Source organism: Lissotriton vulgaris, chromosome 6 (assembly GCF_964263255.1).
Source record: "Lissotriton vulgaris chromosome 6, aLisVul1.2, whole genome shotgun sequence".
Taxonomy (NCBI): domain Eukaryota; kingdom Metazoa; phylum Chordata; class Amphibia; order Caudata; family Salamandridae; genus Lissotriton; species Lissotriton vulgaris.
Genome location: NC_141694.1, coordinates 1166515606 through 1166541783, shown reverse-complemented (window position 1 = coordinate 1166541783; position 26178 = coordinate 1166515606). Strand labels below are relative to the sequence as shown.

Sequence of the window (26178 nt, the reverse complement as noted above, 5' to 3'; positions counted from 1 at the left end):
CTAATAAAAGTTAAATTTGATAGAGATGTAACGTAAAGAATACTAAACACTTATCTTATAATTGTCGTTAATTTAGTCTATTGTAATTTTTATACTTTTCATCTGTGTAAGAAAGAACAAAATTTTTTAAATTATTTGAAGGTAGTAAAAAAAGAGTGAGCATGAGACAAGATGAATACATATTATAAATCACAATTCAAAGTACAAAATTAATTATACATATTTAATGGTTTATTTTTGCTGTTATCAGAATATATCAAATTTCACTGAAAACAGTGAGTTGAAGGTATTCATCATATAACAGCGGGGAAAAAAACCCACAATCAAAATGATTGTGTTTAAAAAACCCTTAAAATGTGATCAATCAGAAATAAGAACTCCTCAAAAGTAACTTACTTTCTATGACGTCAAAGGATGTCCTATGAATAGCTTATACTCTGTTGTGCTGTTACTATCTTCTTATTTACGCAAAAAAGCATACTAATCTTTAACTAAAATAAAGAAACGATAACTCACCTTAACAAATGCTTTTTGAATTTCAAAACAGTCTCAAAAACACACCAATTTTTCTTTAGCAGAATAAAAGGTATGCACTCCAGAGGCTGGAACCAACAAAGGCACTGAAATGCTGATATTCATCACACATATCTCTCATGTCAGCCAATCAAAACTCTTCCCTCACTATTTTCAAATCAACACCCTTCCCCCCTCTGCCCTTTCTGCCCTTTTTCCATAGCAACTACCGCCTGCCAGACCTCTCATGTTTATAAGTTCACACAACAATGTTTCAAATGAACTCTGAACTCTCAGTACACCTGCTAATCCACTGCAATCTTTCATAACATCATTTTTTATTAACCATTCAAATTACATCTTTCAAAGAACACATCCATGCACCCTAACTTTCTGTTTTCAGCAATGGAAATCCACCAATCACTACTAATGAATCATTTGCACTCAAAATCCACAGTTTTTTTTCATTACAAACTTCACTCTTTCAACTGCCATTTCATTCCCACACTTCATCTGACTGCAGCAAAAACTCCTCTAGCCATGTTTTCAGTCTGGATTCTTGGACATAGCTTCATCCACTGGGCTCACAGGTATGCTGATAACAGAAATTTACACAACCTCAATTTATAAAATGTGGAAATCAAATGGATTGGCCAAAGAGGATTGAAATGTCACCAATTGATACCATTGGTGAAAACCTTTTTACATTTGCCAAACCCTGACCTCATAATAGTGCACTGTGGAGGAAATGATTTGGGCACTTTGACTGGGGTAGGTCTGGAAATGCTCTTAAAAGACTGCTTTGAGCAATTGATGACACTTTTTCCTCAAACTGCCTTGGTATATTCCAATATATGCCAAAGACAAAAATGGAGGTGGTCCAATCAATTTTGTCCACAAATTGAGAAATCGAGGAAGCATGTAAATAAGTCTGTTTCAGCTTACATGAGAGACCATGGAATGGGCTCCATCTACAACAATAATTTCCTTTATTACATGCAAGATATCTACAGAGAAGATGGCGTGCACTTCTCAGATGAGGGGAACAGAGTTTTCATACAAAATTTAATTGGTACCTACTTATAAGTACCTAGAACTTACCCAGAACCCAAAAGCTCTTTTCAGAGCTACCTTAACTTTAATTACTCTTTTGAAATTTCGAATGTACCTTTTTTCACTAATTTTCACTTATGTTCACTTCCCGGTTCGCTACCCGGTTCGCGTACCGGCAGCTAACAGCGCGAAAAATTCAAATTTTTTTTTCCGACATATATGAGCCTCCTCAGCCACCCTAAAAAAACCTAGGGGGTCAGGATACGTCTACCGTGCCCCTTCTACCCATTCTGAAAATATTTACCCTCCATCTTGTATCTCAATTCTACCGAAACACAAAATGGAGGACTCCCGTAACGCTGCAGGTTTGCGTACCAGGAAACGCACTGACAAGCACTCGCTCAAAAAAGGTGGGAAAGTAATTTATAGAAAAACCACAGAAGACACTTTCACCAATTAAACATTAGCTCATACTACATACCAATCCCTACCATTTTCACAAATTTGGTTGGAATTCCATTTAGCCATTTAGCATGTAGACCTCTCTAAATTCCCTGAGGTAAATTACTTCACAAAACACATTTGAAGTGTTGGAATTGACAACCAATTAAAATGTTACTTTCAATTTCTACTATTATATCATGACATTTGATTGGTTATGTACCTAAATATATATAAAGAAAGAGAGAGAAACATAGCCATTTTGACTACTACTTCCTGAAGTGCATTTGAACTGAGAACGTAAACTTCTTTTTGAAAGGTAAAATGTTATTTTAAAAACTGAAGTATGTTGTGCACTTTAAGTTAATTAGGAAAACATTTTCTGATAGTTATATACTATCCCTCTGTAATAGTTATAGAATAAGATAGACTTTTCTGTTATAGTTATGGATGGAGTTAGGCTTGTCTTGTATAATTATGAATTTACTTAGGCTTTATCACATACACTTTTTTTATATTTCTACTTCCAGTCTGATACCATACACTGCCCAAAGATAAAATAACTATTTAAAAAACAAACGACCTGTCTGTACTTAAACCCAACAGTACCCTATCTGTACTGATATATTTTTTTTAAATTCATTTTACAGCACAAAAATGGAAGGAGAGAACAAAACTAACTTGGAAAATGTTGCAGGAAGCAAAACAGATACCGAAATTGACTCTGAATTCTATGATGATTCACGGGACTTTGAACTTCTGCAATGTGTGGAAGCAGTAGATTTCCTACTTGAAAATGAAAAAAAAACTGACAATGAATTATTAGAATTTCTTTTTAATTTTGAAAAAGAATCAGAAAAATAAATGTTTATTTAATAATTCAAAAATTGTTTGAGACATTATTCATTTTTATATGTATTTTGTAAACTAGTAGCAAATTGATTATAATGTCAACTGCCAGGACACTTGGGCGGGTGATTTTCGGACCCCCTACCTGCTTCTTGGGGAGTATCTACAGCCTGTTGGTGTCTTCCGTTCCCCTCCGTTCCCCTCCCGCCGCAGAACTCCAGCTTGCGGCCGCAGTGGGGAGGGGAACTACATCTCCCAGACTCCTTTGCCGGCAGCACCGCGCCCGGAGGCGCTTCATAAGGGGGGCAGCCCCGGTGGAGTGGGGGCTGCCAGGACACTTGGGCGGGTGATTTTTGGACCCCCTACCTGCTTCTTGGGGAGTTTCTACAGCACCCAATCGATAGAATGTCCACAGGTTCTTGCCCAGGGTATTAAACGTAAAAGTGTAGCCTGCAACGGGAGACCCTCGAAACACCCAAAAACCACCTTAAATCCACTTATGGTTACAGTTGCCACCACCAGTGAGAGCCCCAATCAATTACTGGAAAGACCCGTATCCCTCCTTCCAGCCACCCTGCTAGCTAGCCTAGAAGAACTGCTTAAAAACCTGCTTGTCCCGATAATCGACAGGATAGACAGGATAGAGAGAATTGGGGTAAAGCTCGCAGAACTAGAGGTAAACAACCTGACAAACAACCAATCTCAGAGCATAGCTGCTTTAAATACCTATGACACCGTTGTCAATCATAAAACCCCCCTGGGTCAACCATCGGACCCTGAATCCCGAGCACCTAAAAGTAAGGTGCCTTTTAATAAATGCATTACAGCCAACAGCTCTATCTCTAGAGCACGCACGACCCAACTAGGTAAGCTTCCTGAGGGTCCAGTAAAAACCAACAACTGCATACATTTACCACCAGAGGCAAGACCCTATGTGTGCGTCCTATCGGGAGTGCCGGAGCTCACTGTTGGGTAAACTGAAGGCCATCAGGGCCTTAAAAACAAAGTTCAGTATTGGCTGACGAAAAACAGACCCCTCCCAACTAGTATCAATGGCAGAATTTTTAGTGTGAGAAGGGTGGGGTGGATAGGGTCTCGGCCTAAGAACATGGTAGGTGATTTGGTAATTGTCAATTTTAAGGATAGGCAGGTCGTTCCATATTTGCGTAGCTGGGAGCCACAAAGAGGAGATGGGCAAATTAAAACACGAGAATTGTATCACTTCTACCCCCGTACCGCATATACGTTGAACTCTGTTTAACATCATTAACTAAGGAAATAACGCTATAGCATTGATGTAGTCTATCTGCCCCACTTCTCCCTTTTATAACCGGTTAATGTACTTTTGTTCTTGTTTTTAACTGTAAAAATCTCTTTTAATGTAATATCTTTTGCGCAATCTTGTGTATATTTTAAGGTAATGAATTTTGTATTCTGTATGCTTTTATGGTTATGGATTGTAACCGAATAAAGTACCTTTGAAATTTGAAATTTGATTATAATGTAAAGTCAGACTTTAAATATACTGTGCAACTTTTTTGTGTTACATAGTAAGTTTGCTCATAGTTACTTCCTTTCTTCCACTATATTATCTCCAATGTGTATTTAACATCTCTTTATCATCTCCTGCCTCCATATTGTTTCGGCTTTCCAGACAGACTATGGTATGAATTCCATATACCACAATAACTTCAGAAACAACTTACAAGATATCTACAAAGGTGACGATGTTTATTTATTTTTAGACTCTGCATTGGTACCTACATGTTGCTACGTAAATAAAAATAAATAAAAACAAACAACAAAACGAACAATCAATAAACATACAATATTTTAAAAGTCTATCATTCTTGTTTCCTTATAGTACGCTCCCCGGACCACTTTCCGGTGCGCGTACCGGGCGCACCCCACGAAAAAAAACGTTTTTTTTTTCTTTTTTTGCCCCACGGGGCCCTTTTAAAGCCTCCACATCAAAACTAGGGGGTCAGGGAGGATCTACTATGCCCCCTTATGGTCATTTGCCCCTTCGTTTTGGCCTCCTCTTGTCTCTCGATCCTACCGAGAGACAAGATGGCGGCCGCTCCGGACTGTTTAGAATGTTGACAGACACCGGAGAGCCAATCAGCTTCGCTTCGCAAAGTTCCGTTACGCGAAAAGTACGCGAACCGGAGCGCTACCCGGGACGCTGTCACAGATAAATCTGTTTTTTAAAACGTTAATTTCTCAAAATCCACTGGAGCACATATATTGAGACCCAGCAAAGGCACATCGGGCTAACAGTCCCTACAATTTTGCCAAGTTTCGTGCAAATCCATTCAGCCGTTCGAGCTAAAAGTGAGGCCAAACGCCCTATGGAAAAATGAATGGGAAAAACGCGTTTTGGGACCCCCCTTTTTTCTCGGCCCCCCCTTGATGAAACCCCCCAAATTTTCAGGGGCTGCTCAGAAACAAAATGTGCCATTTTCCTGAAAATTTCAGCCGATTCCGTCCACAAACGCCAAAGTTAGTAGACATAGAATTTTCAAAAGTCCCATAGAGAAAAAATCCTAACTATAAATACCTACTGGCGACCGCCAGTAGGTAATATATATATTCACTGAAAAAACCATAGGTTTCACACCAGTTATAGTTAGCTGGAAATTTTACTGACATAAATCCATTGAAATTCCCCCATTATAGTTAGTTGGACTCACTATAACTTGCGCACCTGCAATGCACTGCTGAAGACGTCACATATTACATCACTCATGACATGGTCAGTGACATCACTCATGACATCAGTGATGACACCATCCAGTGAATGTGTGTCTTTCTGAAAAATACATTTGTTTTATTTATGTATATGTAAAGTTCGATGGAAGAATAAATGTTTAAATAAGTGTCTAAAAGGATTTTTTTTTTTTAAATTGATTGGTTAACTGGCTTATTAAGTGTATCTTAGTGAATACATATATTAGCGAATAATGCATAAATACTTAAATATATGTATCAGTGTTTCACTTTGTGTGTAAGTGGCTGCATGGGTTGGTGAGTAGCTACTTGTGTGTGTATATGGGTTATTAGATGTATTTTTTAGTATCAGTATGAGTGTCTGTATGGTTTGGTGGGGGTATTCCTTAGCACATAGATGCATCAATGACTAACTCACTGTTTGTATGTGTTTTAAAGACAGCATATGTGCAGGACTGTATGGGTGGATGAGTTTGTATATGTGTGTGTTAGTGAGTGAATGACTCACTAGTGTCTTTATCAGTAACAACACATGTTTTAATCTAGTATATGTGAGTATTGATGTATATAAGTGACTATATGTGAGAGTGAGAGATTGTAAGAGTTCCTGTTTAAACAATTATGTGTTTCTATACGTGATCGTTTAAGAGAGTAAGTATGTGTAAGTTTCCTTAGAAGTAAGGTGGTAGTGTGTGTATAGCTGTATATGCAAATAAATGGATGTTCAATAGCCCCCACATCAAACCTAGGGGGTCAGGGGGGTCTACCCTGCCCCCTTTTGGTAATTTCCCCCTTTGTTTTTGCCACTCCTTGTGTCTCAATCCTACCGAGACACAAGATTCAGGACTCTTTGGAATGTTGACAGATACCCGAGAGCCAATCAGCTTTCCGCGCGCGAACTCGAGTAGCACGCTGGTACTCGCCGGGGCGCGCTTATAGACATATATTTTTTTCAACCTAAATTACTCAAAATCCACTGGAGCACATATCTTGAGACATAGCAAAGGCACATCGGGCTACCAGTCCCTACAATTTTGCCAAGTTTGGTGGAAATCCATTCAGCCGTTCGGGCTAAAAGTGAGTCCAACTGCCCTATGGAAATTAACATGGGGAAAACACATTTTGGGACCCCCCTTTTATCTCGGCCCCTGCTTGCCGAATCCCCCCCCAAACTTTCAGAGAAGGAGCGGAGCGCAGCGAGGCAAATTCCAGGAAATTTTCAGGCAGATCCCTCAATCGACGCCAAAGTTATTCCCAATAGAATATTGCGGATTCCCGGTAGAAAATAATCCTAACTATAACTACCTACTGGCGACCGCCAGTAGGTAATATATATACATACATATATATATATATATATATATATATATATATATATATATATATATATATATATATATATATATATGTCATCAGTGATGTCATCAGTGATGTCACTGACCATGTCATGAATGATGTAATATGTGACATCATCAGCAGTGGATTGCGGGAGCGCGAAATATAGTTAGTACAACTACTATATAGGAGCAATTTCAATGGTTCTTTAAATGCTAATTCCTAACTATATAAGGCCTGAAACCTATGGTTTTTTAAGTGAATTTGCAAGGTTTTTTAAATGCTAATTCCTAACTATATAAGGCCTGAAACCTATGGTTTTTTAAGTGAATTTGCAAGGTTTTTTAAATGCTAATTCCTAACTATATAAGGCTTGAAACCTATGGTTTTTTCAGTGAATTTGCAAGGTTTTTTAAATGCTAATTCCTAACTATATCAGGCGTGAAACCCATATTTTTTTTCAATAAACTTCAAAGGTTTTGTAAATGCTAATTCTATTAGCGGATAACATTTATATATGTTATTATCCTTCTGGGACCACCTGAGCAGCCATCTGTTATGTTATGTTATGTTAAAATGGGACTTTTATAGCGCAACGGCTACTCCAAAGGAGTGTCCCGGCGCTTTGAGCTCCAGACCAAGGGAAAGAGCGAAAACATAACAATAACAGAAAAGGGGCAGAACGGGAGAAGTGAGGCAGAAGAGAGCAAAAAACAAGAGTGGAAAATGCAAAAAGGGGACAGGGTTGAGACCCCCTGGCCCCCTAGCCCTTCTCAGGGGGTCCTAGAAGGATTTCAACATTTTAAAATCACGGGGTACGCTCACGGTACGCGTACCCTACGCATACGGTGCGCGTACCCCGCAATTTTTTTGTTGGTTTTTTTTCTTTTTGACCTTGGGGGTCCTTTTGGGACCCCCTGAGAAGGGCTAGAGGGTTGGGGGGTCTCTACCCTGCCCCCTTTTCGTGTTTTCCACTCTTGTTTTGGGCTCTCTTGTGCCTCAGTTCTCCTGAAAAACAAGATGGTGGCCAACACTTCCTGGTTTGGACAGTTTGGAATGTTGACAGTCGACTGCCAGCCAATCAGAAACTCGTTCGCACACGTAAGGGTACGCGCACGTACGCGTGCCGTTCGCGTACGGTGAGCGCAAATAGATACATAATTTGATCAAATTCAATTTTCTCAACAGCGACTGGAGGGATTTTCACCAAATATAAAATAAGGCACTAGTGCATACCTGTCACTACCATTTTGTCAAGTTTGGTGTAATTCGGTTCAGCCGTTCGGGCTGCAGCCATGTCTAAAGGTCCCATAAAAAATGGCATTTGAAAAATTTCAAATTCAATTTTCTCAGGAACTACTGGAGGGATTTTCACCAAATATAGCAAAGGCACATCTGCATACCAGGCTCTACCATTTTGCCACGTTTGGTGTAATTCCATTCAGCCGTTCAGGCTGTAGCCGTGTCTAAAGGTCCCTCTGGAAATTAACATGGGGAAAACACGTTTTAGGACCCCCTTTTCGACCCCGCTTGACGAATCCCCCCAAAACTTTCAGGGAAGAAGCAGAGCGGAGCTGGTCAAAATTCTGGAAAATTACACACAGATTCCTCAATTGGCGCCAAAGTTATTCCCAATAGAATGTTGAGCGCATATAGATATATAATTTGCTCAAATTCATTTTCTCAACAACTACTGGAGGGATTTTCACCAAATATAGAAAAGGCACTACTGCATACCTGTCCCTACCATTTTGCCAAGTTTGGTGTAATTCCGTTCAGCCGTTTGGGCTGTAGCTGTGTCTAAATTTCCCATAGAAAATGGCATTAAAAAAATTTCAAATTCAATTTTCTCAAGAACTACTGGAGGGATTTACACCAAACATACAAAAGGCACTGCTGCAGAACCAGTCCCTACCATTTTGCCAAATCTGGTCTAATTCAGTTCAGCCGTTCGAGCTGTAGCCATGTCAGAATGTCTTTATGGAAATTAACATGGGGAAAACACATTTTGGGACCCCCCTTTTTTCTCGGCCCCTGCTGGACAAATCTGCCCGAAACTTTCAGGGAAGGAGCGGAGCGCAGCGAGGCAAATTTAAGGAAAATTACAGGCAGATCCCTCAATCGGCGCCAAAGTTATTCCCAATAGAATGTTCGGAATTTCCTATGGTAACTAGGTCCTAACTATATATACCTACTGGCATATATAAGGCATTATGGTAAGGGCCTTATTAGGGTTTAAGGAATTGGAAGGTAAGGGTGTTTTTAGGGTTTGGGTTAGTTAAGGGTATATGGTGGTAAGGGCGATTCTATGGTTTTGGGGTGGGTAAGAGTTCTGGGTGGTTAGGGTGTTTTTATGTTTTGGGAGAGGTAAGGGAATTGGGTGTTTTTAGGCTTTAGGGATGGGTAAGGGTATTGGGTGGTAAGTGTGTTTTTTGGTTTTAGGGGTGGGTAATTGTTGGACCTGGCTTTTTTGCAGGGTTAGCTCCAAACAATTTTCCTTCCTCCTGAATTATTTCTGACTTGTTTTTGTTGGCTTTAGGACTCTGGGCACTTTACCACTGCTATCCACTATGCTCTATCCACACTACGGGTCTGACCTGGCTGTGCTCGCAACGGTCCTTTGGCACTCTAGACACCAAGATCCGTGCCCTGACATCGGTCTCCCCCTGCTGCCGCAGCCTCACGTAACCTCGGCGCAGCCGCAGTAAGGGCGGACTACAACACCCATCAGCCCCAGTGGCAGGAAAGTGCACTCGCCTGTTCCGCGCCCGTAGGAGCATAAAAACCAACGAGAGCCCTGGTAGAGTGGAGGCTCTATCCACACTAGGGGACTGACCTGGCTGTGCTCACAACGGTCCTTGGGCACTCGAGACACCATGATCCTTGCCCTGACATCGGTCTCTCCCTGCCGCCGCATCCTCACGTAACTTTGGCGCGGCTGCAGTAAGGGGGGACTACAACACCCATCAGCCCCAGCGGCAGGAAGCCACACTCGCCTGTTCCGTGCCCGGAGGCGCATAAAAACCAAAGAGAGCCCCGGTGGAGCGGGGGCTCTAACCACACTACGGGACTGATCTGGCTGTGCTCGCAACGGTCCTTTGGCACTCGAGACACCACTATCCATGCCATGACATCAGTCTCCCCCTGCCGCCGCAGCCTCACGTAACCTCGGCGTGGCCGCAGTAAGGGGGGGACTACAACACTCATCAGCCCCAGCGGCAGGAAGCCACACTCACCTGTTCCGCGCCCGGAGGCGCATAAAAACCAATGAGAGCCCCGGTGAAGCGGGGGCTCTATCCACACTACGGGAATGACCTGGCTGTGCTCGCAACGGTCCTTTGGCACTCAAAACACCACGATCCTAGCCATGACCTCGGTCTCCCCCTGCTGCCCCAGCCTCACGTCACCTCGGCGCGGCCGCAGTAAGGGGGGGACTATAATACCCATCATCCCCAGAGGTAGGAAGCCGCACTCGCATGTTCCGCGCCCGGAGGTGCATAAAAACCAATGAGAGCCCCGTTGGAGCGGGGGCTCTATCCACACTACGGGACTGACCTGGCTGTGCTCGCAACGGTCCTTTAGCACTCGAGACACCACGATCCTTGCCCTGACATCGGTCTCCCCCTGCCGCCGCAGCTTCCCGTAATCTCGGCACGGCCGCAGTAAGGGGGGGACTAAAACACCCATCAGCCCCAGCGGCAGGAAGCCGCACTCACCTGTTCCGCGCCCGGTGGAGCATAAAAACCAACGAGAGCCCCCGCGTTGCGCGACGTGCGTGGGCAGCACCGGGCAAAACCCGGGCAAAGGGCGGGCTGTTGTGTGGCTGTCAGGGTCAGGCAGAGGCTGGGCTGGGCCTCCCCCTAAGCTCCTGATTCAGGTGAGTGCAGAACGAGAACCATGGGAAACGTGTTGCTATCACAACCACCCCCGGCCCTAAGAGTTCCATTGTTACGTCCTCCTCCTTTGAAAGCATGTTTGAAAATGCTGTGAATATGGTTACCACGGAGATTGAAATCACAGAGAGGAGACTCTCTATGGGCCATTTAGCATCTCATTCGTACATACATATCTGATGGACTAGAGACAGGTGCGCTCACTGTGACCGTGCCGCTATCACCTACTATAATAATTGATAATTCTCTCCCCATGACAAGTTACCTGTGACTGACAAAAATGTGATAGACATTTCAGATTCCCAGCAGGGATTTTAAGTCGATACCAGCGTCACCAACCCAGCTTTAACTATAAAGAATCTGAGAGAGAAAAGGAAGAGAGGTCCAACAAAAATGCCAATTAACAAGAGGAAACAACCACCCCACAATAAAACTCAACCTACCCCTCTGAGTATGTGGTCCAGAGGAGTGACTGGAACAAGTGGGGTGTCAGTTGGCCCAACTGTGCAACCTAACAACAGCTCGGTAGATCTGACAACAATGGAAGCTGTAGTTAACTCAATTTACACACAAACCGAGCAAACACCTGTAAACGGCATACAAGGAAGGTCAAATGAAAACGTAATTGACACTATAGTGGACTCTACTATTAACCATTTAAAAAGTCTTATGGACAAACAATTTAATGCTATTTTTAAACGTTTGCATAGACTGGAAAGCCTGGTGAAGAAAGAGGATGCTAAAAGAGAAGGGGTTACCATTATCGACCAAATTAGAGGTGAAAGGCTTTTAAAAGACATGTAAGCAATCAATAAGGGCACTGTAGGGGGAAGTGTTAATTGCATACCTTCTGGTACTAACAATGTATACGAATTGTGTAATGGTAAAAAGAACAGCCTGTCACCTAATCGCACGTCTAGTACTATGGTTAGCACGTTGCCTTTATTAAATGCACCTGTCGATAATCGGCCCCCTAGCAATACTCCATCATTTACAGTAGCCGCACCTGCATTGCCTGTGCCAGCCCCCATGAAAACGGCGACAGTCATAAACAACAAGTCCACCCCTGATACACAGGTTAAAAAACACACAGACGCAGTTCTTCATTTGCCCCTAGAAGCATGCCCTTATGTCATAATTCTAGCTGGTGTACCCCCACTGAAAACAGATCATAGTGAGTCCTGGGACCAACTTGGTTTTCTAAGTACAAGGGGATGGGGAGGGAGATTGCTAATGAAATCTTGATGGTGCGACGGGTGGGATGGGTAGGACCTTCAGCCAAGAATATTTTAGGTGACTGCATAGTTGTGAACTTTAGGCACCCTTCCCTGGTGAAATGGATATTGAAATGCCAAACCGATCATTTTCGTTCAGAAAAGGGGGTGGTGATGGACAGAGTATCTGAATTAAGCAGAGCACTCCTACCAAGTCAACAGATCCGGGCTTGATCCATCACCGTTTTTTAGCTCACTGCACCATCCCAGCTCAGAACCTGGCTACATGCAAATTAGTCTGTCCCTGGCCCAGTGCATCATGGGAACAGGGCAGACCAAACTACCAAGCCAATTCTTTTGCTGGAAAGGAAACAAGCTTCCGGGGACCGGTTTCTGGCATTACAGCCGTCTTCGGCCCGGCTTGCTTGAATCCTGATGGTGCAGTGAGCAAGGGACTCATGTCTGAGCATACCCTTCCACGGTTATGGTGTACAAAACGGTTCAGAGAAGGGGGTGGTGATGAACAGAGTATCTGAATTAAGCAGAGCACTCCTACCCAGTCAACAGATCCGGGCTTGATCCATCACCGTTTTTTAGCTCACTGCACCATCCCAGCTCAGAACCTGGCTACATGCAAATTAGTCTGTCCCTGGCCCAGTGCATCATGGGAACAGGGCAGACCAAACTACAAGCCAATTCTTTTACTGGAAAGGAAACAAGCTTCCGGGGACCGGTTTCTGGCATTACAGCCGTCTTCGGCCCGGCTTGCTTGAATCCTGATGGTGCAGTGAGCAAGGGACTCATGTCTGAGCATACCCTTCCACGCTTATGGTGTACAAAACGGTTCAGAAAAGGGGGTGGTGATGGACAGAGTATCTGAATTAAGCAGAGCACTCCTACCCAGTCAACAGTTCCGGGCCTGATCCATCACCGTTTTTAGCTCACTGCACCATCCCAGCTCAGAACCTGGCTACATGCAAATTAGTCTGTCCCTGGCCCAGTGCATCATGGGAACAGGGCAGACCAAACTACCAAGCCAAATCTTTTACTGGAAAGGAAACAAGCTTCCGGGGACCGGTTTCTGGCATTACAGCCGTCTTCGGCCCGGCTTGCTTGAATCCTGATGGTGCAGTGAGCAAGGGACTCATGTCTGAGCACACCCTTCCACGCTTATGGTGGACAAAACGGTTCAGAAAAGGGGGTGGTGATGGACAGAGTATCTGAATTAGGCAGAGCACTCCTACCCAGTCAACAGATCCGGGATTGATCCATCACCGTTTTTTAGCTCACTGCACCATCCCAGTTCAGAACCTGGCTGCATGCAAATTAGTCTGTCCCTGGCCCAATGCATCATGGGAACAGGGCAGACCAAACTACCAAGCCAATTCTTTTACTGGAAAGTAAACAAGCTTCCGGGGACCGGTTTCTGGCATTACAGCCGTCTTCGGCCCGGCTTGCTTGAATCCTGATGGTGCAGTGAGCAAGGGACTCATGTCTGAGCAACCGATCATTTTAGCACCCCAACCCTCATAACCTCATTACCACTGGGCTTTTTCTACAGACCCCCCCAGAGAGCTTGTAACCTAGCCACTCCAATATATTCCACACATAATCGGTTTACTGTCCTGTCCGACCTGGAAAGCCAGGACTGACTACCTAGAAATCCATTAAATACTGTAGTAGGGCCAATTGATTCACAAATGTCCTGTCAAGTCGACACTGAACCGAGGCCTACCGATACCCCACAAATAGTCTCCTCTGTAGAATCTCTATCAATTTGTCCTGTTAAAATCGAACCCAGATCCTTGAATCAAACCTAAAATATACTTAGTTGGAACATTGCAGGTTTAAAATCTAAAATGGACATAGCAGAGTGGATTAGCCTGGTTAGCAATTTTGACATCCTAATGTTTCAAGAGACTTGGTGTACCAGAGGCCTGTTTCTGGAGGGATTTATTTGTCATAATAACATCGTACCCATCCCTGAATTTGGCCGACCCAGTGGGGGACTATCCACATGGATTAAGATTACTGCGGGTAGTAATATAAAACCCCTGGAGACAAATGACAGTAACTTTCAGGCTATGATTTATTCTCATGGGATTATGTTATGTTTAATACATTTTTATAATAATGATTTTACATCACTGCCCAATAGGAATTTTATTAATCTATTTGAATTTATTGACAATTTGGCAGATGAACATAGGGATGACAAACTGGACGAAATCTGTTTGGGGGGTGATTTTAATGCCCATCTGTATAATGGAACAGACAACCCTGTCGTCACACCCGTCCGGGCAATTCTGTGTAAAAGAGGCGAAGAACTGTATAACCATCTATCCACTCGGGATTTAACTAATGTAATGGGTAAGGTGGGATGTGAGTCTGACGAAGGTCCACTGCCTACCTTTAGAGAAAGTGATGGTTCATCTACCATCGATTATGTTTTTTTATCCTCCTCCCTTGAGAATTGTTTAGTCAAGGCTGAAGTTTTAGGCACTAGTTAAAGTGATCATAACCCAATTCTGATAAATATTAGATTTTTTAATACATTTACAAAGCGGAAGGAAATAGGGGCAAAAAACCTGGTAGCATCGACCGACAAACTCAAAGTTATTTGGAAGGGCGTAGATAACAAGGCCCTACTTGCACGCATTATAAAATCTTACCCCCTATTTGTGAATATGCGCTTATCGAGCAGATGCTCAGGTACAGAGATTGTCAAGGCCTTTATTGGGTTATGCGCCAGTATCAAACATGAAATCTCTAAACCTGTCAAGAACCCAAGTAGGAGCCCCAGATGGTTCAATGGCACTTGGTCCCATGCCAACAGAAAACTTTGCGAAGCATTAGCTGGGGAACCCAAGGACATGACTTTGGTTAGAGTATTAAGAGAGCGCTGTAAGAAAGCAACTAAATTACGCACAGAGGAGATACTGAAGGAACGGTGGGACTCCCTAGCCTGTGCTGCCGCACTTAAAGATGTAACCGGGTTCTGAAGTGAGGTAAAATCTATGAGGTCTATGGGATTAAACATCACTCCCATAAACTGTAATATAACTAGTAAGTCATGGGAGGAGCATTTTTCTAGAATATACACCGCCCCCAGAATGACTGTTGACAGCTCCCTCCCAGTTACCAAGGTGACTATAACTATAACTGAAGTTGAGGATGCCATACATCTAAGTGCAGGGAATAAAGCACCGGGTCCGGATGGATTGTCAATTGACCTTATGAAATCTGAACCCGACTTCTGGTCTCCTCTTTTATGCAATGTTTTTAACAATTTAACCAATACTACAATCCCAAAAACCTGGTCAACTAGTATTATCGTGCCCATGTTTAAAAAGGGCGATAGATCCAACCCTAGTTGTTATCGCCCAATATTCCTTATAGATAACACCCAGAACATAATGGGCAGGGTTGTTTTTAATAAAATCAGGAATTGGGCAGAGGATAATCAAAGTTTAAATTGTTGTCAGTTGGGTTTTAGGAGTAACGTGGGAACCGTGGATTAGTGCCTGAACCTAAACCATATACTGGGTAAATACACTATCGCTAAAAAAGTTCCTTTATACTTGGGTTTCATGGACCTAACCTCGGCCTTTGATTTTGTTAATCGTTCACGTTTTGGGAGATTCTTTTAAATTATGGGTTGGATGAGGCACGTGTTCACTTTATGACGTATTTGCACAGAGACCTGAAAGCACGGGTGAGGGTAAATAATGAAGTAGAGGTCTCCGGGGATATTTTAATTGGTAGGGGGGTTAGACAAGGGTGAGTCCTAGCCCAAACTGTCTAAACTGACATATGATGTACCTAAAATCAATGGCAAACTGTTCCCCGTACTTCTATATTCGGACGATGCAGTCCTTATGGGCCGCACACCAAAAGCACTTCGCACTTTAATTATGGGCTTTGTATCTTTTATGGCCAAGTTGGACCTTTGCACCAATTTCAAAAAATCATATATAATGTCCGGTGGGCCCAAAAAGCATTGCATTAACCACATCACGCCGGGTAATGACTCCCTAAAAAGCACTAGCACTTTCCCCTACCTGGGCTTAGTTTTTTCTGGCTCAGGATCATGGCAAGCATACGTAGCTCATGGCAGAAATAAACTTGGTAAGACAGTCAATTCTATTGTCAGCTTACGACAGCCTAAGCAGGCAGAGGTGATGATATCGTTACTACAGATCTACAAATCCCAATGTGAACCAACTGCGACTTATGGCGCGGAAGTGTGGGGGTATGTAAATTGCAGCGGGATTCAAATCGAGGAAAACTGATTTTGTGGAAAGGTATTAGGGGCACAAATCTCATAGCCAAACTACATATGCCATAAAGAACTAAATCTACACCATGTGGAGGATTTGATCAAATCCCGGCCAGCATTATTCTGGCTAAAGATATGGCGAAATCCCGCAGCAACCCTAACACAAGGGTTGTACGTTGTTACAACGCATGCTTTTACAACGCAGGTTTTTCAACGCAAGTCGTTACAACGACATGCGTTGGGGGGTGCTGGATAGTGAATAGTTTAATTTACTATTCCAACTCCAATCCCCGTGGATAGTAGGGAAGGTGTTGGGTAGTAAATGAAACTATTACCTATCCTAGAGCGCCCCCCCAGCGCAATTCGTTGTAATGACTTGCGTTGAAATGCCTGCGTTGTGAAGGCACTGCATGGTTAAAAGTTGCGTCGTAAAGGATGTTTCCCAACACAAGAGATAATTACAGACTGCCTTAAGTGTGATAGGCGTAGCTGCATACCTTGACTGGGTGCAGTGAAAAAGAGACTGGCCAGCGTGAAGTTTGAGCACACTTTCCTGCATACCTAGCCACAGAGGGTGTAAACCTAATTTATACCGTAGGGAAAGAGGAAATATTGAGCTCTGTAAACCATCAATTATCAGATATATCGCCATCTTGAAGCCATTTGGCAATGACCATCACTTGCCACAAGGTTATCTCAGGAAAAACATTGGGAGATGGAACAGGAGACTACTCTTCCGTCTCAGGGATGGCAGCATAAAATACTTACTCTGTTTTCCGATTGGTTATAATAATAACCTAGAGAAGTTGTGCTGCCCATGTGGCATTGGTAGTAAACAAACACTGTTACATTCCTGTTTTTCTGCAAATTGTATGTCAGATATACAAAACAGTATTTAATCCCCTATTTTAAGGCATATGCCATTGTTGATTTTAACCTGGCTTATCATGAATTATTGCAGTTAGGAAGTGATAATTTGATTTTCCGAGTAAGTTCTTTTTTTAAATCTGTGGTACGCTCACGATCCTCTATGAACACACCGTAGAACATGTAATATATTTGGCATTGCTTTTCACTATCGCTCTTTTTAGAATTCTGTTGTTTTGCCTGTTTAAGAGGATGTAATGAATATGTAACTGCTGATTTTGCACACAGTCCAAAGTTTACAATATGCATAATTGCACAACGATATACCTATCCCTGACGTTTGCTCAATGTTATATATATTGCACTTTATCTGCACTTTATGGCTATTTTTTCCACAATGACTCTATGCTACTAATGACGTTGTACATGATCCAACCCTATTTCTATCGTTTATATTGCTTTGTCAACTGTTGATTGTATAATTTATGTCCTATTGGTGGTGATGATGTACTTTTATGGATATTTCATATCCGAATAAAGATCATTTGACTTGACCTGACCACTGCTAACCAGTGCTCAAGTGCACATGCTCTCTGGTGTAAATTGTCATCATGATTGGTTATCCATGATTGGCATATTTGATTTACTGGTAAGACCCTAGTAAAGTGCACGTTGTGTGTGCAGGGCCTGTAGATAAAATGCTTCTAATGGGCCTGCAGCACTGATTGTGCCACTCTCACGAGTAGCCCTACAACCATATCTCAGACTTGCCACTGCCGTGTCTGAGTGCAGATTTAAACTGCCATGTCCTTCTGTCAAGTGCACCCACTTGCCAGACACCAACCTTCCGTTTTTCTACATGCAAGGCACCCCAGAGGTAAGCACAAGGTAGCCCCATGGGCAGGGTGCAGTGTATTTAATATGTGGGATATGAACTGGTTTGTTTTACATGCCCTGATAGTAAAATACGTCCAATTTCATGTTTTACTACTGCAAGGACTATTTCTCTCACAGGTTATCATTAGAGCTTGATTGTTACCTCTTACAAGTGTAACTTCCAAATTGGGAAGAGATAGAGATTTGGAGTTTGAGGTCTCTAAATGTACAATTTAAAAATACATATTTTATTGAAGTTGGTTTTTAAATTGCGTGTTGGAAAATGACACTTTTAGAAAGTGCGTATTTTCTTGCTTTATCATTCTGTGCCTTTGCCTGCCTGTGGAATCCACCTCTGGTTTAGATTGACAGTTGAGCTGCTTGTGCCATCACTCTAGATAGTAAAAGAAAAGGGAGCTGAAGTGTGCCATGCATATCCTGATGGCCAATCACTAGGCTGATGGCCCTTGGTGAGCTAGAGTAGTGGGAGGATTTGTCACTGACACCTGAACAGGGCTGTGCCTTGCCTCTCACAATACTGTCTCCACCCCCCTGGAGTCTGTTGGGAGCCCAGACAGAGCAAGGCAGAACATGTGCACGACAAAGACTATCCTTTGAAGTATGCCTACTTCAATGGCCAAAAGGGGTTTAGGCATTGGACTTAAAACCACAGACTTTTAGAACACTTCTGGATCAAGAGGAGAGTCTGCCAAGAGGAAGAGCTGGGGTTCTGTCAGAAGGGGGACTGCCCCTTTGCTGTGTTGCTTTGCTGGGTTGGCCTGCAGTGGCTGCTTCTGTCTTGAGAGGACAAAGAGTGGACTTTGCTTTGGCATCATGCTTAAGAAGATTATCCAAGGGCTTGTGAGTGATTGCCTCCTGTTAATAGGCCTCAGGTCCATCAAAGACTTCACCTGCAGCATCCCTGGAGTCCACTTAAGGGAGGTCTGACCTGCTAAGTGGTGCCAATTCCAGTTCTGGGTCCTTGAAGGCAGTCCCTGCAGCAAAAGACAAAAAAATTGATGCATTGCCCTTCCAGCGCCTGTTTTTCTGATGCAGCACCTCTATGCAGGAGAAGTTTCCACTCACCGCCACCATGCGACCGAAAAAGCTATGCAGCGCCTGTGTTCAGCTGAAAGAATTTATGCAGCACCTGTTTTGCTGCTGCCGCATCGACCTCATGCGTGTCTGTATTTCCATGCACCCCCTCCAGAAAGGAGTGGCCTATGAAAATCAACGCATTGCTTCTCCCTGTAGTCTGGAATTGGCGCAACACTTCTCCTGCAAGCAGCAGAACTGACGCATCCATTTCCCAAGAACTCCTGAACCGACGCATCAAAGTGTTTTTTTATGCTTTCTGATGCTTTCCTCCTTTGAGGCTATTTTTCAACTTGGATTTTGATCCATCAAAGGTACTTTGTGCTAAAATAAATGCATCCATAGAACTCTATTGACAGAATTGCTGAAACATTTTATAAGTGATATTTTGAATTTTGTATGTTGGAGTTTTGTCTTTTTGGTTTTGTTTGGTTTAGATAAAGATTGTTTAGTTTTCTAAACTGGTGTGGTATCTATTTGTAATGTTTTTACTGTGTTACTGTGTGCATTATGTACAAATACTTTACATGTTGCCTCTGAGATAAGCCTCACTGCTCGTCCCAAGCTACCAAGAGGGTGGTCAGGGGTTATCTTGAGTGTGTAACTTCCTTACACTGACTAGGCAAAGTGTCCCTACTTGAACAAGATGCATAACACTGCCAAGTAGAGACCTCAATTTCTAACAGTAAGGGGATTGGTGGTAAAAGTGTTTATATGGGTTAGAAGTGGGTAAGGCAATTGGGTGGTAAGGGTTTTTTTAGGGCTTAGGGGTGGGTAAGAGGGTTGGGTGGAAGGGTGTTTTTAGGTTAAGGGTATTGAATGGTAAGGGTGTTTTTAGGGTTTAGGGGTGGCCGAGTTAAGGGGTTAGGGGTTGATAAGTGAATATATATTTTTATATATATGTATATTACCTAGTGGCGGCCACCACTAGGTAGTTATAATGAGGTCTGCTGCTTCAAGGCAAATCATTTATTTTGTGTTGCTAATAACTTTGACACTGTTTGAAGAATCTCCATGAAACATTCCAAAAAGGTGCTTCTTGTGGACTACTTTGTGCATAGAAAGTTTCAGGGTGATCTCTCAGGCAGGGCAGAGAAAAAAGAGGAATCCCAAAATGATTGCTGGCAGCCATCATAGGACTTGAGGTAGGTTTTAGAAACATATGGTAATAAAATATTCCTTTATTTTAAAAACAAAACAAAACAAAAAATTCACTGAAAAAACAAAGGTTTAAGTAACATGTTTTTGTTTAAAAAAAAACCTTAGAAAATCACTGAAAAACCAAAGGTTAAAGTAACATTATAGGTAGGTGACTATGTAAGTGGCAACATTACCCTTTTGAACTAAAGACAATACAGAAATTTACCAGTTATTTAAAGGAGCTAACTCTAACTTGCCCCCCGCCATGCACTGCTCATGATCTCACATATAACATCACTCATGACGTGTTCTATGACATCATTTATGACATCACTGATGGCATCTCAAATGATATTATTGATGACATCATCCAAGCTTTGTTGCACATTGCTCTACAAAGAGGTATAGGATTAGAGCAATTAAAGTAAGTGCAAAATAGTTCAGAATAATATGCCGCATCATTACAGTTAACTTACATATAACTCCCATAGTAACACAATCTTGCATGAGACCTATACCATACACTACATGGGTAGCCAGGTTCACGTTGACTTTAAACCACAGAAGAAAGGGTCACCTATCCTCATGCAGTGTTCATCTGTATACAACTGTTCAGCGAAAACCAAGGCCCTCCAGATACTGAAGCCCTGTTACATAGCGAATGCCCGACTATGGACAGTCTTTACCTGTGTCACCGAACCTACAATGAGAAAAGTTTATATGAAAGAAAAGTGGGTACTGTAAAAAGTGTTCACTGTATGGAGACAGTTTATTCAGTACCACACTACCTGCAGACAGCGAAACTCTCATGAGAAGCACACCACTGAGTATTAAGAAAGTATCTATTTACAAGCGTTTACAATAAAAAAAAACACTATTTGCTTAAAATTATCAACACCTGAAGGCGCTAACGCTCATAATAACTGCAGCTTTTAGACTTTGCAGATAGCCCATCTTCTGAATTGAAACAACCACATGTACCTAGATTAGTACCTGTTTCTCACAGTAATCTATGTTAGGTTAGCACCTGGTGCACACAGTCTACTTTGTTGAGATGAAATTGTCAAAGCTGCTTACAATACATAATGTACAAAAGTCATCAACTGTCAATTGCACATAGAGTTACTTTCAATGCAAAGATTTCTAACATAATAAATCCCTCTACATATCTATATACACAAAAATGGCCCTGCACCCTTCAAGTATTTATCACAATGTTTAATGTTGTTAAAGATGGTCATGTTACACGCAATTCATAGATTATCAGTTGTTTTCCCAGGAAAATATGAGATGAAGGCTCTTTAGTCAGTTTTAAAGCAAATGGTCTATGAGCTTCAAGAGTTAGCTTAAGTAAAACCAGATGATCACATGTAGAACAGAACGCGCATACTTGCAGATTTATACTGCGTCGGAGAGACCATTCTTGAACTAAAGCTAACTCTTGGAGCTCATAGACATTTGCTTTAAAACTGACTGGCTATTTTCGATATTTAAAGATTTGAATCACGACAGTCATGATTCAATCAAAGCCCTGAAGATGTCCGGTAACAAACGAAACGCATTGGCTATCCGTTTTAAAAAGAAATCTGAATAAAGAACTTATTTTAACTGAAGAGCCTTCATCTCACTTTTTCTTGGAAAAACAACTGATCATCTATGAATTGCTTGTAAGACGACCATCTTTAAGAACATTAAACATTGTGATAAATACTTGAAGGGTGCAGGGCCATTTTTGTGTATGTTGTTTTTGAGGGAATAGGGTTTTTTCTCCTTTTCTCACTTATGGGACATAAAGGGATTGTGTTCCAGGCCACTTGCACCTTCACTGCTTAAGATATTCACCTGTGGGACTCTAGCACCGCTGCAGGCATCTTAGCCTCGATCCCTAATTTTTTCAGAGCTACATATCTATGATGTATAATGTGCACATGCGTTTTGTAAACACTTATACCTATTAGCAGAACACAGGCTGTAAAAAAATAGGTAGTCTAGTAGTATGGTAGTGAACTATTAAACCAATTAACACACTCATTAGATGATGTCATCAGTAATGTCATCAATGATGTCATTTGAGCTGACACCATAAGTAATGTAATTTGTGAGGTCATAAACCATGCATGGTGAGGGCAAAAGCTGGTAAATTTCTGTGGTTTGGGTTTTTTATTTCAAAATTTTAATGTTGTATATAACAGATCCACCAACAAAGTGATTATTTTAACCTTTGTTTTTTTCAGTGATTATATATATTTATATAGGTACACACACACACATTCACACAGACATACAAAGACATGACCACCATATGGTGCAAGGCAACTGTAGTTGCTTTCATTACATCAGCACATAAACCTCAACAGTACCAGGTGAAACAACTAACAACTTTAAATTGCGCACGATAATTTTGATCTATACACTTTGACGTGAGAATGATAACACGTGATAGAAATTAAGCCCAGAATTGCAAGCCATAACATTTACTGTGCACAGTGTTACGTCATTACAAAAATGTAGTTATGAACATTTTGAACACTTTGACATCACTTTATTTTCCATTATCATTATCAAATGATGACCATCATTTGCACGCATTGTGACATTAATGCTTTACTTTGTGGCATATCTAAAAAACCAATGCAAATTAACCATGGAGCACCACCCATGATATAGAACAAGCCTTCCATCCAAATGAAGACACCGCAATGTGACCCACCCCAGAGTGCAGTTACCTGCAGTCCATACTTCATTTCAGGTCAACCTGTCTACATAGGCAATTTTTAATTTCAAAGCAGCCGCCATAAGGTTTTACATCACAATATGTGTTCAGCAATAGATATCCAAAGATGTCTGTATGTAAGACATAAAAAGAACTACCATCAACCCCACAACCAGTTTGAGATACAACTGCAGAAACAAAATGGACATTTACATGATATAGAACAAGCCTTCCATCCAAATGAAGACACCGCAATGTGACCCACCCCAGACTGCAGTTACCTGCAGTCCATACTTTATTTCAGGTCAACCTGTCTACATAGGCAATTTTTAATTTCAAAGCAGCCGCCATAAGGTTTTACATCACAATATGTGTTCAGCAATAGATATCCAAAGATGTCTGTATGTAAGACATAAAAAAAACTACCATCAACCCCACAACCAGTTTGAGATACAACTGCAGAAACAAAATGGACATTTACATGAAATGCCCTGGGCTGATACCGCAACCAAAGCGGACATCCCAGGACACCAGTCACTAAAAAGGGTTTAACTCAACAAAGCAATGACTGAAGAGTACTCATCCAAAGCTCTTTCTGTATGCTATGTGTGTTGTATTTTGTATTTGTTGTGTGTTGTGCTGCTCTGACATTTTGAGGCACTTTTAAAGTTGGCTGTAGCTACTCCTGAATTTCTGATTTGTGTACATTATCTGTGATGGTCTAATGTTTGCTATTCCCCGGCTAGCGAGCTGCTCTGTTGTGCACATGGACTAGGCTATGATATATAATCACTACAAATAAAGCTATAATATGTTCTTTCAGGAGAAGGTGTAGAAGCATTGTGTGCAAGACAATACATAACTTTTTCAATTGTTTAACTTTGTAGCAATCATTACTATGCTGATGGGGATGGATGTTTTGTTAGCATCACAGTGTGAATTACATTAAAAGCTTTTGTAGTGAAAGAAACTGAGTGCACAAGTTCTGAGTTTTTCGACACCCAGCCAGCACTGACGCAGGTTATAATACTTACATCATCTCTCTTTCAGGAGCCGATCGAATTGTTCGCTTATGGCATCCAAACATATTCACAAAGCCTGTGGGTGAACTGTATGGACACCTGTTTGCCATCTCAGATGTAGCGATCAATGAAGCGGATCAGCACGTTATCAGTCTCTCCACTGCAAGGGTAGAGTACATGCATTTTTCCTTGAATAGAAAATGTGCCACCTTTTCAACTTTAAGTCTGAAAGCCGTGCTCTGGGTGTACCGATGTTTGCTTGCAGGTGGTGGGAACAGGGACTTCTTGTTTTTTCTTCAAAATACTTTATTTAATATATTAATATATAGTATTACATTAATATGAATGGCAACATAGCAAACAGGTACCAACAGTATGTCTCATATAGGATACTAAAGTCTTTGTAGATTTTGGGAAGGGGAAGAAGAAGGGAGGCAGAGAAGAAGGGTGAGGGGAGAGAACAACCAAGAATTCCTAAGTATAAATATAATGACAAGAAAATGTATGTTTTTGACTATATCAAAAATAAGCAAATATAACTAAAACATATGTTGAAATACTGTAACATTCCTTACAAATCAAAATGAAGGACAAAGTATAAAATAATAATGGAGGATGAACATTTTCAGACAATGTAGGAGCATTATATAATACAGTGGTACCAACCTGTCTAAGAAACACAGTAAGAAGTTATTATTACATTTGAGCATTATGAGAGGAATAGCACTGCATCATAAACATAGAGTACAATTTATGATGTGAACATACAAAGTACCACCAAATCTAATGTGATGGTTTAGCTGAGGATTTCTAGTTAACAATGATGTTGTGAAATGCAATTTCCAATTAAATCCTTAAGAATTTATCATAAGGAAATGAGGGAAGGAGAGACTGAGTTAATGTACCCAAAAATAAGTAAATAGTGTTAAAAGAGTCACGTAGGTGAACATTCTGTTTAACTTGTGCCAAAAGGAAAGAGTAGCAGGACATCTAAATAGCATATGTATTAGATCTGCTTGAGGAAAATCCCAGGACCAACATTTTGCAGAAACTCCTAAGGAAAATGTAGAACATTGTGTAGGAGTGTAATATAACCTGTGGTAATGATCTGGAAACTTTATAAATATGGGCCCAAATTTTGTTCCAAAATGGAATTTTTTGTACAAAACAGAAAGGCCTGGTTACAACAAACACACAATAAACTTGTACACGCTTAATCCAATGGGTATCATGTCTACCTCCTGGGCGCTGCAATGCAGATTTAATGTAGTCATACCCCCCCATGTGTGTTCAATTATTTTTAGAAAATTATCAACCACCTAACATCCCTCCCAATTGTTCTAAGAATTAAGGATGTGGCAGGGTAAAAAATCATGAAAAATTTGAAAAAAATGTGAGTTGGGTCAGAAAGTGCCTCACGCAAGCAGCGTCCACAGAGCTGCTGGTAGGTACTCACCAGTTAGCTCACTTCGTCTTCATTGGCACTTTCATGACAAGGACAAAGAAGTGTGGCCTACCTCAAAATAATGTTGAAATTTAACCCATAAATGAGAAAGGTGAAAACATAATGGTGTAAACTATCTACAATCTAAGCCCCGTAGTGTGTAAACAAAGTCAACTGCATTCCCCATTAAAATATGTTGTGAACATCTATCATACGTATTTATTATTTATCAACTGGTGTTCATACCCAATTAAAAAAACGTCATGTTTAGACCATTTTAACCTGAACTGCCGACATGTTTCCTTGCCCTCAAACTCAAGCAGCGATATATGAATGCCTGTCCCCAGCGGTACAGGTTTCTTGCCCCATTGGGCTGTGTGGGGGCCAGTCCCTCTCTGGTGAGTTGCTGGTAGGCGCCCACCTGGCAGATACCTGGTTCAGCATACTATTGAGGTGGAGATGTGTCCCTGTGCCCTGATGAAACTGCCGCAAAATTCTAGGGCAACGAAACATGCCGGCCGTTCAGGTTGAAAAGGTCTAAACATGCCGGTTTTTCAATTGGGTGTGAACACCCTTTAAGAAATAACAAATATGTATGATAGATGTTAACCCTTCCAAGAACTCTAAACAAGAGGTCTAATATTGATCTGAATTAAAGAATGAAAGAATTATACCATAACAACATTTGAAGAAATACGGAGATAGTCGAGCGAG

General features: G+C 41.6%; 1 protein-coding gene across 1 annotated transcript in view; it reads left to right on the top strand.

Moving 5' to 3' along the window:
- WDR64 (WD repeat domain 64) overlaps positions 1–26178 on the top strand; it is a 2246160-nt gene that overhangs the window by 606333 nt on the left and 1613649 nt on the right. The window contains exon 11 of the mRNA XM_086925751.1: positions 24049–24188. Within this exon, the coding sequence (XP_086781877.1) occupies positions 24049–24188 (140 nt within the window). The remainder of the gene's footprint in view (positions 1–24048; positions 24189–26178) is intronic.